Source organism: Engystomops pustulosus, chromosome 7 (genome assembly GCF_040894005.1).
Source record: "Engystomops pustulosus chromosome 7, aEngPut4.maternal, whole genome shotgun sequence".
Classification (NCBI taxonomy): domain Eukaryota; kingdom Metazoa; phylum Chordata; class Amphibia; order Anura; family Leptodactylidae; genus Engystomops; species Engystomops pustulosus.
The window spans coordinates 169,754,586-169,769,324 of NC_092417.1; the positions used below are offsets into that span (position 1 = coordinate 169,754,586).

Sequence of the window (14,739 nt, forward strand, 5' to 3'; positions counted from 1 at the left end):
TGAGGCAGATCAGAGATGATGAGATCCATGAGATGAATATAAAACACAATGACACACTGCTAACTCACCTGTAACACACACTGTCAGCTCTGCTACATGCCTCCTTCCCCTGCTATAAAGACCTTATCTTGCTTGTAGAGCAAGTCTCTGCACGCTGCTTGCCGGAAGGAAGTGTTTGTGTGTGAGCTGGTCTTGTAATGGAGGGGGAGGGGCAGACAGCACACTGCATCGTGCAGACAGGAGAAGCTATTCATGAGAAGAATCTGTCCTGTCCGATCATAGAAGATAGAAGATTTACGGTCAGGTCCAGGGGCAACCAAAATTTGATACACCAGGACTGATTGAAACTGGTTGGACGTATATATCTATGAATTATTGTTAATAACAGTAAATTAGAGAATGTGTTATTTTGTTATCCGGACTATATTTGACATCCTTGTCTCCGTGGGAATCTGAACCTATAAACACACTACATGAGTAATAAAATGTAAAAAAAAAAATAAAAAAAGTTTGAAAAAAGAAATTGTTGCAATTTTGAAGCAACTTTTTTTTTTCTTTTTTTTATTATTGTAAATATTACAATTTTCAGAACGTTTTCACCCATCTTTCCCAACCTCCCAGCCAGATTTTTCTACATCACCATTACCTTATATAATGTGCATTTATATTGTATCTACTGGAGTGATTTTGGGTGGATCTGCCGCCATAACGCAGACTAATGACGCGCGTGTCTTACACTGCGGCTCCGCGCTGTCACCGGGACTCTTATCTCCTCCGAACAGGACGTGGATTCTTTTCTATTAAATTCTCCTTTATTTTCTTACATTTCAGGACATTAACTGTCTGACGGCCGCTGTGAAAGATTTGGATTTCTGCACAGATTTCTCCCTGCCGATCACGAGGGACGGGGCGTGTACGGTAAGTGTAGGGGGGATAACAACCATCTCCACAGACCCCAGTGTGACTGTCACTCTATCTCTCATAAAGGGGACACCTTGACAAATGTGACAGCTGCAGATATTCTATCAGTCTCTCTACAGACAGCCCTGCACTGAAACTTTGACAGCAAGCAGAGCTCTAATAATGAGAAAATGACACCGAATACAAATTCCAAGAATTGATGATATAAGAATCAGAGGTATTAGAATGGACTTATTTTCATGTGATCCAAGCAGAAACATTTCTATACAATGTATAGATGCAGCAAAGACAACCGACAGGTAGTGGTCTTATTCTCTAGTTCATAGAATATAATTGGTGAAATGGTTCTGAGCATGTACAACAGTGTTTTGATTGCCCCATTGACTCTTCAAGCAGAATAGTGAGTGCACCTCTGAAGTAAATAGGATGTAACTCAGGATCAGTACAGGATAAGTAATGTCATGTATGTACACAGTGACTGCACCAGCAGCAGAATAGTGAGTGCACCTCTGAAGTAAATAGGATGTAACTCAGGATCAGTACAGGATAAGTAATGTCATGTATGTACACAGTGACTGCACCAGCAGAATAGTGAGTGCAGCTCTGGGGTATAATACAGGATGTAACTCAGGATCAGTACAGGATAAGTAATGTCATGTATGTACACAGTGACTGCACCAGCAGCAGAATAGTGAGTGCAGCTCTGGGGTATAATACAGGATGTAACTCAGGATCAGTACAGGATAAGTAATGTCATGTATGTACACAGTGACTGCACCAGCAGAATAGTGAGTGCAGCTCTGGGGTATAATACAGGATGTAACTCAGGATCAGTACAGGATAAGTAATGTCATGTATGTACACAGTGACTGCACCAGCAGCAGAATAGTGAGTGCAGCTCTGGAGTATAATACAGGATGTAACTCAGGATCAGTACAGGATAAGTAATGTCATGTATGTACACAGTGACTGCACCAGCAGCAGAATAGTGAGTGCAGCTCTGGTGTATAATACAGGATGTAACTCAGGATCAGTACAGGATAAGTAATGTCATGTATGTACACAGTGACTGCACCAGCAGCAGAATAGTGAGTGCAGCTCTGGAGTATAATACAGGATGTAACTCAGCATCAGTATCAGATAAGCAAGTTGTGTATCTACACAGTGACTATTAGCAGAATAGTGAGTGCAGCTCTGGTTTAGGATCATATAAATCATATTTAGGTAGCTCTGAGCCCTCTAAGCCTGTGTCCTTCTCGTACTAGGAGGGTATCGGATGCGATCACCGTGGCAGTTTGCTATATACTTGTACTAGTATGTTATAAAGGCATATCTTGTATATCGCCGCTGTGGATTGACCCTTTAATTACCAAGCGGCGACTTCTAGAGAACAAGTGAGGAGATGTTGGTGTTTGTCTTCTCACATATGTAGAATTTATGGTCTTGTAGCGGGCATAGAGCCGGCGCTCAGTGGGGATAATGTGGTTTATTGTTCATTTACTGCAAGGTTGGGCAGAGGGAGATGATAAATGAAGTGTCAGACGCTAACTAAACCTATCCCCTCGCTCCCCCCCCCCCCAGCCCCCACACCGCTGGTAATAGCCGGGATCTAGTACAATAGATTTCTATGTATCTTGTAGTCATGCTCCGGCATTCTATTATAATAACTGATGCTGATTCCATGATTCTGCCTGTACAACATTCCTGCGCCTGCTTCTTCCCATTACGGAGAGGGGCGTCTGCCGGAAACTGATGGAATGAGAATTGATCTGCGGTTGTATAATTTTAGGGCAGAAAAAGATTTATATTAATGGGAAACAGAGAGCGGGACGTGAAGAAGGTGCGAAAAATCAATCTGTCATCTCCAATCTTTGATTTGTTCTGCGTGCTGCAAACATAGATATGGTGGGGGTACTGTCCACTGCTGCCAATATCAGAGGCATATCAGCTGCCCCCCTGACCACTGCTGGCTATGATAGAAAGGTGTCAGGACACACAGGACATGGCAGCTCGCTGTGTATGGAGGGTGTAGTCACCGAGGGGTCAGAGCGCCCATGCTGACCCCTGACCACTGCTGGCTATGATAGAAAGGTGTCAGGACACACAGGACATGGCAGCTCCCTGTGTATGGGGGGTGTAGGCACAGAGGGGTCAGAGCTCCCATGCTGACCCCTGACCACTGCTGGCTATGATAGAAAGGTGTCAGGACACACAGGACATGGCAGCTCGCTGTGTATGGGGGTGTAGTCACAGAGGGGTCAGAGCGCCCATGCTGACCCCTGACCACTGCTGGCTATGATAGAAAGGTGTCAGGACACACAGGACATGGCAGCTCGCTGTGTATGGGTGGTGTAGTCACAGAGGGGTCAGAGCACCCATGTTGACCCCTGACCACTGCTGGCTATGATAGAAAGGTGTCAGGACACACAGGACATGGCAGCTCGCTGTGTATGGGGGTGTAGTCACAGAGGGGTCAGAGCACCCATGCTGACCCCTGACCTCTGCTGGCTATGATAGAAAAGTGTCAGGACACACAGGACATGGCAGCTCGCTGTGTATGGGGGGTGTAGTCACAGAGGGGTCAGAGCCCCCATGCTGACCCCTGACCACTGCTGGCTATGATAGAAAGGTGTCAGGACACACAGGACATGGCAGCTCGCTGTATATGGGGGGTGTAGTCACAGAGGGGTCAGAGCGCCCATGCTGACCCCTGACCACTGCTGGCTATGATAGAAAGGTGTCAGGACACACAGGACATGGCAGCTCGCTGTGTATGGGGGTGTAGTCACAGAGGGGTCAGAGTGCCCATGCTGACCCCTGACCACTGCTGGCTATGATAGAAAGGTGTCAGGACACACAGGACATGGCAGCTCGCTGTATATGAGGGGTGTAGTCACAGAGGGGTCAGAGCGCCCATGCTGACCCCTGACCACTGCTGGCTATGATAGAAAGGTGTCAGGACACACAGGACATGGCAGCTCGCTGTGTAAGGTGGGTGTAGTCACAGAGGGGTCAGAGCGCCCATGCTGACCCCTGACCACTGCTGGCTATGATAGAAAGGTATCAGGACACACAGGACATGGCAGCTCGCTGTGTATGGGTGGGTGTAGTCACAGAGAGGTCAGAGCACCCATAATGACCCCTGACCACTGCTGGCTATGATAGAAAGGTGTCAGGACACACAGGACATGGCAGCTCGCTGTGTATGGGGGGTGTAGTCACAGAGAGGTCAGTGCACCCATGCTGACTCCTGACCACTGCTGGCTATGATAGAAAGGTGTCAGGACACACAGGACATGGCAGCTCCCTGTGTATGGGAGGTGTAGTCACAGAGGGATCTGAGCCCCCATGCTGACCCCTGACCACTGCTGGCTATGATAGAAAGGTGTCAGCACACACAGGACATGGCAGCTCCCTGTGTATGGTGGGTGTAGTCACAGAGGGGTCAGAGCGCCCATGCTGACCCCTGACCACTGCTGGCTATGATAGAAAGGTGTCAGCACACACAGGACATGGCAGCTTGCTGTGTATGGGATGTAGTCACAGAGGGGTCAGAGCGCTCATGCTGACCCCTGACCGCTGCTGGCTATGATAGAAAGGTGTCAGGACACTGAGGACATGGCAGCTCGCTGTGTATGGGGGGGGGGGGGTAGTCACAGAGGGGTCAGAGCCCCCATGATGACCCCTGACCACTGCTGGCTATGATAGAAAGGTGTCAGGACACTGAGGACATGGCAGCTCGCTGTGTATGGGGGGGGGGGGGGGTAGTCACAGAGGGGTCAGAGCCCCCATGATGACCCCTGACCACTGCTGGCTATGATAGAAAGGTGTCAGGACACACAGGACATGGCAGCTCCCTGTGTATGGGGGGTGTAGTCACAGAGGGGTCAGAGCGCCCATGCTGACCCCTGACCACTGCTGGCTATGATAGAGAGGTGTCAGGACACACAGGACATGGCAGCTCGCTGTGTATGGGGGGTGTAGTCACAGAGGGGTCAGAGCGCCCATGCTGACCCCTAACCACTGCTGGCTATGATAGGAAGGTGTCAGGACACACAGGACATGGCAGCTCGCTGTGTACAGGGGGTGTAGTCACAGAGGGGTCAGAGCACCCATGCTGACCCCTGACCACTACTGGCTATGATAGAAAGGTGTCAGGACACACAGGACATGGCAGCTCGCTGTGTATGGGGGGTGTAGTCACAGAGGGTTCAGAGCGCCCATGCTGACCCCTGACCACTGCTGGCTATGATAGAAAGGTGTCAGGACACACAGGACATGGCAGCTCGCTGTGTATGGGGGCTGTAGTCACAGAGGGGTCAGAGCGCCCATACTGACCCCTGACCACTGCTGGCTATGATAGAAAGGTGTCAGGACACACAGGACATGGCAGCTCGCTGTGTATGGGGGGTGTAGTCACAGAGGGGTCAAAGCGCCCATGCTGACCCCTGACCACTGCTGGCTATGATAGAAAGGTGTCAGGACACACAGGACATGGCAGCTCGCTGTGTATGGGGGGTGTAGTCACAGAGGGGTCAGAGCGCCCATGCTGACCCCTGACCACTGCTGGCTATGATAGAAAGGTGTCAGGACACACAGGACATGGCAGCTCCCTGTGTATGGGGGGTGTAGTCACAGAGGGGTCAGAGCGCCCATGCTGATCCCTGACCACTGCTGGCTATGATAGAAAGGTGTCAGGACACACAGGACATGGCAGCTCCCTGTATATGGGGGGTGTAGTTACAGAGGGGTCAGAGCACCCATGCTGACCCCTGACCACTGCTGGCTATGATAGAAAGGTGTCAGGACACAGGACATGGCAGCTCCCTGTGTATGGGGGGTGTAGTCACAGAGGGGTCAGAGCGCCCATGCTGACCCCTGATTACTATTTCTATGTCCTGCTGTAAACATATATTGTTTTATACATTACTTGGCTCCATCCTGCATATTACTCCAGAGCTGAACTCTAAATTCTGCTAGTTTTGTTGCTGAATTCATCCTACATCCCCCTGTTGTTCAGGATGTATCAGTTCTGGTTTGTGCTGGAGCATTGATATATAGACTGCAGAGTGTGTCAGTGCTGATGTATTGATAGCGCACTGTCAGAGCTGGTATGCGGCACAGTGTGTCAGCGCAGGCTTATTTTTTTGACATGTTTGATTGGCACCGAGTTCAAGTCTTTGGCTGTGGAGTCTCCCCGGAATAACATTAGCTCTCCTGACAAATGGAGACCTTCCGGATCTTTTGTCTTAAAAGTAAATTGCTCTCGAGTTAAGAAACGTTCAGGTTTACATTTCATTCATCACCAGATTCTTCTCTGCAGACTTCTTGTCTGTTGGAAGAGAATTTCCAGCTAATGAGCCGCCATGTAGAAACCCGGCCTACAGGGGCGAAGCCTGGATCACATATATCACCGGGATACAAGTCCTTGACTCGTCCTCTTCTATCAGGATGTCAGAAATTCTTCTCAGACAATTATTAGTTACATCTGTTGTTGGGAAAGTAGAGTGCCTACCAAGATGAGGAGTTACATCCTGTATTACACCCCAGAGCTGCACTCACTATTCTGCTGCTGGTGCAGTCACTGTGTACATACATGACATTACTTATCCTGTACTGATCCTGAGTTACATCCTGTATTATACCCCAGAGCTGCACTCACTATTCTGCTGCTGGTGCAGTCACTGTGTACATACATGACATTACTTATCCTGTACTGATCCTGAGTTACATCCTGTATTATACTCCAGAGCTGCACTCACTATTCTGCTGCTGGTGCAGTCACTGTGTACATACATGACATTACTTATCCTGTACTGAACCTGAGTTACATCCTGTATTATACTCCAGAGCTGCACTCACTATTCTGCTGCTGGTGCAGTCACTATGTACATACATGACATTACTTATCCTGTACTGATCCTGAGTTACTTCCTGTATTATACTCCAGAGCTGCACTCACTATTCTGCTGCTGGTGCAGTCACTATGTACATACATGACATTACTTATCCTGTACTGATCCTGAGTTACTTCCTGTATTATACCCCAGAGCTACACTCACTATTCTGCTGCTGGTGCAGTCACTGTCACTATGTACATACATGACATTACTTATCCTGTACTGATCCTGAGTTACATCCTGTATTATACTCCAGAGCTGCACTCACTATTCTGCTGCTGGTGCAGTCACTATGTACATACATGACATTACTTATCCTGTACTGATCCTGAGTTACTTCCTGTATTATACTCCAGAGCTGCACTCACTATTCTGCTGCTGGTGCAGTCACTATGTACATACATGACATTACTTATCCTGTACTGATCCTGAGTTACTTCCTGTATTATACCCCAGAGCTACACTCACTATTCTGCTGCTGGTGCAGTCACTGTCACTATGTACATACATGACATTACTTATCCTGTACTGATCCTGAGTTACATCCTGTATTATACTCCAGAGCTGCACTCACTATTCTGCTGCTGGTGCAGTCACTGTGTGCATACATGACATTACTTATCCTGTACTGACCCTGAGTTACATCCTGTATTATACTCCAGAGCTGCACTCACTATTCTGCTGCTGGTGCAGTCACTGTGTACATGCATGACATTACTTATCCTGTACTGATCCTGAGTTACATCCTGTATTATACCCCAGAGCTGCACTCACTATTCTGCTGCTGGTGCAGTCACTATGTACATACATGACATTACTTATCCTGTACTGATCCTGAGTTACATCCTGTATTATACCCCAGAGCTGCACTCACTATTCTGCTGCTGGTGGTGCAGTCACTGTGTACATACATGACATTAATTATCCTGTACTGATCCTGAGTTACATCCTGTATTATGAGTTGTATATGTGAGATGTCCTGTACGTACATGAGCGGCTCCTTTTTCTTAAGCCCCCCTTGTCAGTATTGAAGTGGCGGTCCTGTGTGTCTGTATTCCAGGCGCGTGCATGCACTTCATCCCGTCCTCCATCATTCCCGCTGTTCTCATTACCCGCAGAGCTCATTCTCGCAGGAAAATGGCTTTTCTTGTTTCTGTCAATGGAATTATACAGAACGCACCGCGCACAGCTTGGGCATGAAATGTGCCAATCGCGCCACACTTTCTGAGGGTCTTTAGTCGCATTGACCTGGTTTTGACCCTTTAAATTGAATCCACTAAACTAACCGGCCCTAAAATTGCTTCTTTTCATAGAAATGTCAGGTTTTCTATTGTAATAAAATACATGAACACTGAATGTGATTAAAACGTCCAATGCCGGGATTTGTCTTCATTAGAACCAAATACTATAGAAAGAGAGTGGAACATCATATGTGTAATACAGGTTATATCTAACATATAGTATCTACATATCACATGTGCTGCATACCTATCAAATAATATGCATTAGAGTGCAGCTCTGGAGTATAATACAGGATGTAACTCAGGATCAGTACAGGATAAGTAATGTCATGTATGTACACAGTGACTGCACCAGCAGCAGAATAGTGAGTGCAGCTCTGGAGTATAATACAGGATGTAACTCAGGATCAGTACAGGATAAGTAATGCCATGTATGTACACAGTGACTGCACCAGCAGCAGAATAGTGAGTGCAGCTCTGGGGTATAATACAGGATGTAACTCAGGATCAGTACAGGATAAGTAATGTCATGTATGTACAGTGACTGCACCAGCAGCAGAATAGTGAATGCAGCTCTGGGGTATAATAGAGGATGTAACTCAGAATCAGTACAGGGTAAGTAATGTCATGTATGTACACAGTGACTGCACCAGCAGCAGAATAGTGAGTGCAGCTCTGGGGTATAATACAGGATGTAACTCAGGATCAGTACAGGATAAGTAATGTCATGTATGTACACAGTGACTGCACCAGCAGCAGAATAGTGAGTGCAGCTCTGGAGTATAATACAGGATGTAACTCAGGATCAGTACAGGATAAGTAATGTCATGTATGTACACAGTGACTGCACCAGCAGCAGAATAGTGAGTGCAGCTCTGCAGTATAATACAGGATGTAACTCAGGATCAGTACAGGATAAGTAATGTCATGTATGTACACAGTGACTGCACCAGCAGCAGAATAGTGAGTGCAGCTCTGGAGCTTCACCGTATTTCAGGATCTTTAATACAGTTTTCATCACCGTTGCATTGCGTGTTATATAACTTGTATCACGTTGGACTTGTCATGACTGTATCTGACCTACATCACACACAGATGATGTCCCCTGCTGTGTAAATAGAGAATCCCATCATCTTTCTGGCAGAACATGTCAGCAGTGATGGCGGGGGTCTCGTGTCTTTATCTTCCCCGCTGTATTTCCGGAGAATCCCATCTTTACGCACTCATCAGGAGTGATGGCTGAGTATTGAGCCCTGGTCACACTTTCGTCTCCCCCACTGAGCTGACAATCATTGATTTTTGTACGGGATACAGCGATGATTGCTCGGAGCAGGACCCTCACACCTGAGTAGAGGCAGGGGACCCCTCCTCCCCCGATCGCTGTGTAATATTAGTTATGTGCTCATATCTATATATCGATTGGAGTCATTGAACTAATTATGCCTCGTAATGACTTGTTCCGCTGCTTGGATTTTACGGTTTTCCTGATTTCATGTTTTTTATGCATAGAATATTTTTTTTTTTCCGTTCACATCTACCAGGTCTTTCCACAATTATATCCATGTAGTGTTGTGTTATTTGAAATATATATCACTCTTCAATTACCTCATATCATATATTCCAGCCATATAAACTCGGCCTGCTCCATTTGTTGATTAGTAATTGCATAATGTACAGGGAGAAACTAGGAGACAGTGCTATCTGTCTTTGCAGGGAGAGACTTGTAGGTACAGATAGGACTAATTACATCTATTACAATGCGGAAGTACTTCATATTCATCTCCTCGGTATACAAGGAGAAAGTTATATTTGACTTTTATTGTATACATGGAAAAACTAGGAGGATGTACTGTCTGTGCCTATATTAAATTTAAGCGGTACTGTCATTGTGTACATCGAATTCAAGAATTCTACACTATCTGGCTACACTTTATCCTCAACCGTAGAGTAAAAAGGAGTAATATCCTTGTCTGGCATTTACAGATAGAGACAAGGAAGCAGTGCTATCTGTGCCTACCTATTTATAAGGTTGGATCACTACCTGTGCCTATGTGGAATACAATGAAGCTTATCTTATACATTGTAAGTGCAGGTGTCTATTTTACAGGGCGATTGTTCTATTTTTTTACTTTTATCATGTAGAAAAAGTTACACAGAAGCCAAACTTTCTGTGTCTACATAATTTAGAGACAAGTACTAGTAGATCTAGATATAGGGACACATTACTATCTGTGCCTAGAATATTTTATTCTGATACTAGACCGGTAAAAGAAGGCAGACATAAAGTACTGCCCGTGTCTAGAACTATGACAGTGAAAATGGGGAAAACTGATCATGCATAGACCCTATAGAACATAATAAATAACAGGTAAGCAGTACTATCTGCACCCAGTTCATTAACTATTGTGCATTGCTATTTGTGCCTACATTCAATACATGTAGGCAATTATATCTTTGGCTATGTCAAGGTGGAATCTACATAATTTATGTGGAGAGACAGGGAGGCAGTACTATCTGTATCTACATAATTTATGTGGAGAGACAGGGAGGCAGTACTATCTGTATCTACATCATGTATGTGAAGACACAAGGAGGCAGTAATATCTGTATCTACATCATGTATGTGAAGACACAAGGAGGCAGTACTATCTGTATCTACATCATGTATGTGGAGAGGTCAGGGAGGCAGTACTATCTGTATGTTGATCATTTATGTGGAGAGTCAGGGAGGCAGTACTATCTGTATCTACATCATTTATGTGGAGAGTCAGGGAGGCAGTACTATCTGTATCTACATCATGTATGTGAAGACACAAGGAGGCAGTACTATCTGTATCTACATTATTTATGTGGAGAGTCAGGGAGGCAGTAGTATCTGTATGTTGATCATTTATGTGGCGAGACAGGGAGGCAGTACTATCTGTATTTACATCATGTATGTGCAGACAGTACTTTCTGTATCTACATCATGTATGTGGCGAGACAGGGAGGCAGTACCATCTGTATGTTGATCATGTATGTGGCGAGACGAAGAGGCAGTACTATCTGTATCTACATCCTCTATGTGGAGAGACGAGGAGGCAGTACTATCTGTATTTACATCATGTATGTGGAGACGCAAGGAGACAGTACTATCTGTATCTACATCATGTATGTGGCGAGACAGGGAGGCAGTACCATCTGTATGTTGATCATTTATGTGGAGAGACGAAGAGGCAGTACTATCTGTATCTACATCCTCTATGTGGAGAGACGAGGAGGCAGTACTATCTGTATCTACATCATCTATGCGGAGAGACAGGGAGGCAGCACTATCTGTATCTTCATTTTGTAACAGCCTGTGCTACAGACAGCAGAATGTTGACCATCTTCATAGAAGAGAAACGAGAGGCAAAGCTTTAGGAAGATCTCCCCTGCCCATATATGCAGGATATTTAGACGTTTGTAACCAGCTATATCTTTTATCTATTTTTAGCCTGTCCCCTGGTGTAAGTGAACTATGTTGAGCTGTGATACATTGCCAGTAGTGCAGACCTCACCAGGGGAGCTGTACCTTCCCATGCAGCTCTTTGTATGCGACATTGGATACAATGTAACTGTTCCTTCTGAGGATTTGGAGGTGGATTATCCGGCTGGTGCCTCCTGCTCCTTCATGCCTGGCTAAACTCCATCACCAGAACATTATCCTCCTACTTTGTGTGGCCAACTGCTTCATTGTATCTCCAGCGAAACACGCGAGGCCGAGGCCATCACAATGACAAATGGGCCCCTCCAGATAAACCCACCATGACAACGTTTAATTTCCTTTATTCTCATTGAATTCATCATTCTCCTGTTGTGTATTTTTTGTTTGATCGGCTTGTAAAAGTTTATTGTTCACGGTCACGGAGAGAAGCAGAACAGGCGCCGCTAGTACCTGGGCTAAAAACTGCAGGTCTACAGGAATTATATTCCATCAAGGTCAACGCTAGAAACCACAATCATTCTTGTTTATGGTTCCAATGGAGGAACGCTGCATCATGTAGTGTGTAACTACAGCGGCCCTGACCCATATTACCTTCTCATACAATTCTATTACACTCCCATCATACACCATTATACAAGACCCTCATTTAGTTCTGGTCTTGATAAACTCAATAAAACAATTGTCTAAATAATGTACAAGAATATAACTATTATAATACTGCCCCCTATGTACAAGAATATAACTACTATAATACTGCTCTCTATGTACAGGAATATAACTACTATAATACTGCCCCCTATGTACAAGAATATTACTACTATAATACTGCCCCCTATGTACAAGAATATAACTACTATAATACTGTCCCCTATGTACAGGAATATAACTACTATAATACTGCCCCCTATGTACAGGAATATAACTACTATAATACTGCCCCCTATGTACAGGAATATAACTACTATAATACTGCCCCCTATGTACAAGAATATAACTACTATAATACTGCCCCCTATGTACAGGAATATAACTACTATAATACTGCCCCTATGTACAAGAATATAACTACTATAATACTGCCCCCTATGTACAGGAATATAACTACTATATTACTGCCTCCTATGTACAAGAATATAACTACTATAATACTGCCTCCTATGTACAGGAATATAACTACTATAATACTGCCCCCTATGTACAGGAATATAACTACTATAATACTGCCCCCTATGTACCAGAATATAACTACTATAATACTGCCCCCTATGTACAGGATATAACTACTATAATACTGCCCCCTATGTACAAGACTATAACTACTATAATACTGCCGTCTATGTACAAGACTATAACTACTATATACTGCCGTCTATGTACAAGAATATAACTACTATAATACTGCCCCCTATGTACAAGAATATAACTACTATAATACTGCCCCCTATGTACAGGAATATAACTACTATAATACTGCCCCCTATGTACAGGAATATAACTATTATAATACTGCCCCCTATGTACAAGAATATAACTACTATAATACTGCCCCCTATGTACAAGAATATAACTACTATAATACTGCCCCCTATGTACAAGAATATAACTACTATAATACTGCCCTCTATGTACAAGAATATAACTGCTATAATACTGCCCCCTATGTACAAGAATATAACTACTATAATACTGCCCCCTATGTACAAGAATATAACTACTATAATACTGCCCCCTATGTACAAGAATATAACTACTATAATACTGCCCCCTATCTACAAGAATGTAACTACTGTAATACTGCCCCCTATCTACAAGAATGTAACTACTGTAATACTGCCCCCTATGTACAAGAATGTAACTACTGTAATACTGCCCCCTATGTACAAGAATATAACTACTATAATACTGCCCCCTATGTACAGGAATATAACTACTATAATACTGCCCCCTATGTACAGGAATATAACTACTATAATACTGCCCCTATGTACAGGAATATAACTACTATAATACTGCCCCCTATGTATAGGAATATAACTCCTATAATACTGCCCCCTATGTACAAGAATATAACTACTATAATACTGCCCCCTATGTACAGGAATATAACTACTATAATACTGCCTCCTATGTACAGGAATATAACTACTATAATACTGCCCCCTATCTACAAGAATATAACTACTATAATACTGCCCCTATGTACAGGAATATAACTACTATAATACTGCCCCCTATGTACAGGAATATAACTACTATAATACTGCCCCCTATGTACCGGAATATAACTACTATAATACTGCCCCCTATGTACAGGAATATAACTGCTATAATACTGCCCCCTATGTACAGGAATATAACTACTATAATACTGTCCCCTATGTACAAGAATATAACTACTATAATACTGTCCCCTATGTACAAGAATATAACTACTATAATACTGCCCCCTATGTACAAGAATATAACTACTATAATACTGCCCCCTATGTACAAGAATATAACTACTATAATACTGCCCCCTATGTACAGGAATATAACTACTATAATACTGCCTCTATGTACAAGAATATAACTACTATAATACTGCCCCCTATGTACAAGAATATAACTACTATAATACTGCCCCCTATGTACAATAATATAACTACTATAATACTGCCCCCTATGTACAATAATATAACTACTATAATACTGCCCCCTATATACAGGAATATAACTACTATAATACTGCCCCCTATGTACAAGAATATAACTACTATAATACTGCCTCCTATGTACAGGAATATAACTACTATAATACTGCCCCCTATGTACAGGAATATAACTACTATAATACTGCCCCCTATGTACAGGAATATAACTACTATAATACTACTACATACTATACATATCTGGTAGATGTGACCTACATATGTTGTTGGGGTTTTCCTGATTCCGCCTTCTGTGTTCCTCCTGAGGATTTTCCATTGTGTAATTTTCTCCTGGAGAAATAAATAAAACCGCTGCAGTTCTGTTCTATGACAATCGATGTTGATGGACCTTGATTGTGTTTTATGCTGGTAGGAAACTGCTCTTGTGGGTGACTGAAAATCAATCCAGTAAGTCAACCATAGCTGAGCCCAGCATAATCTATTACTGGTTTTGGGATTACGTCTTGACGTCAGGCAAATAGCTAATTTCTTTGAACGGGAACCCATGGGGGGGGGGGGGC

At 44.0% G+C, this 14,739-nt stretch overlaps 1 protein-coding gene across 2 annotated transcripts in view; it reads left to right on the forward strand.

Moving 5' to 3' along the window:
• Nucleotides 1-14,739, forward strand: part of PRMT3 (protein arginine methyltransferase 3) — a 70,181-nt gene that overhangs the window by 37,495 nt on the left and 17,947 nt on the right. For both annotated transcript variants that reach the window (XM_072118930.1, XM_072118928.1), the window contains one exon: nucleotides 832-918. In XM_072118930.1, the coding sequence (XP_071975031.1) occupies nucleotides 832-918 (87 nt within the window). The remainder of the gene's footprint in view (nucleotides 1-831; nucleotides 919-14,739) is intronic.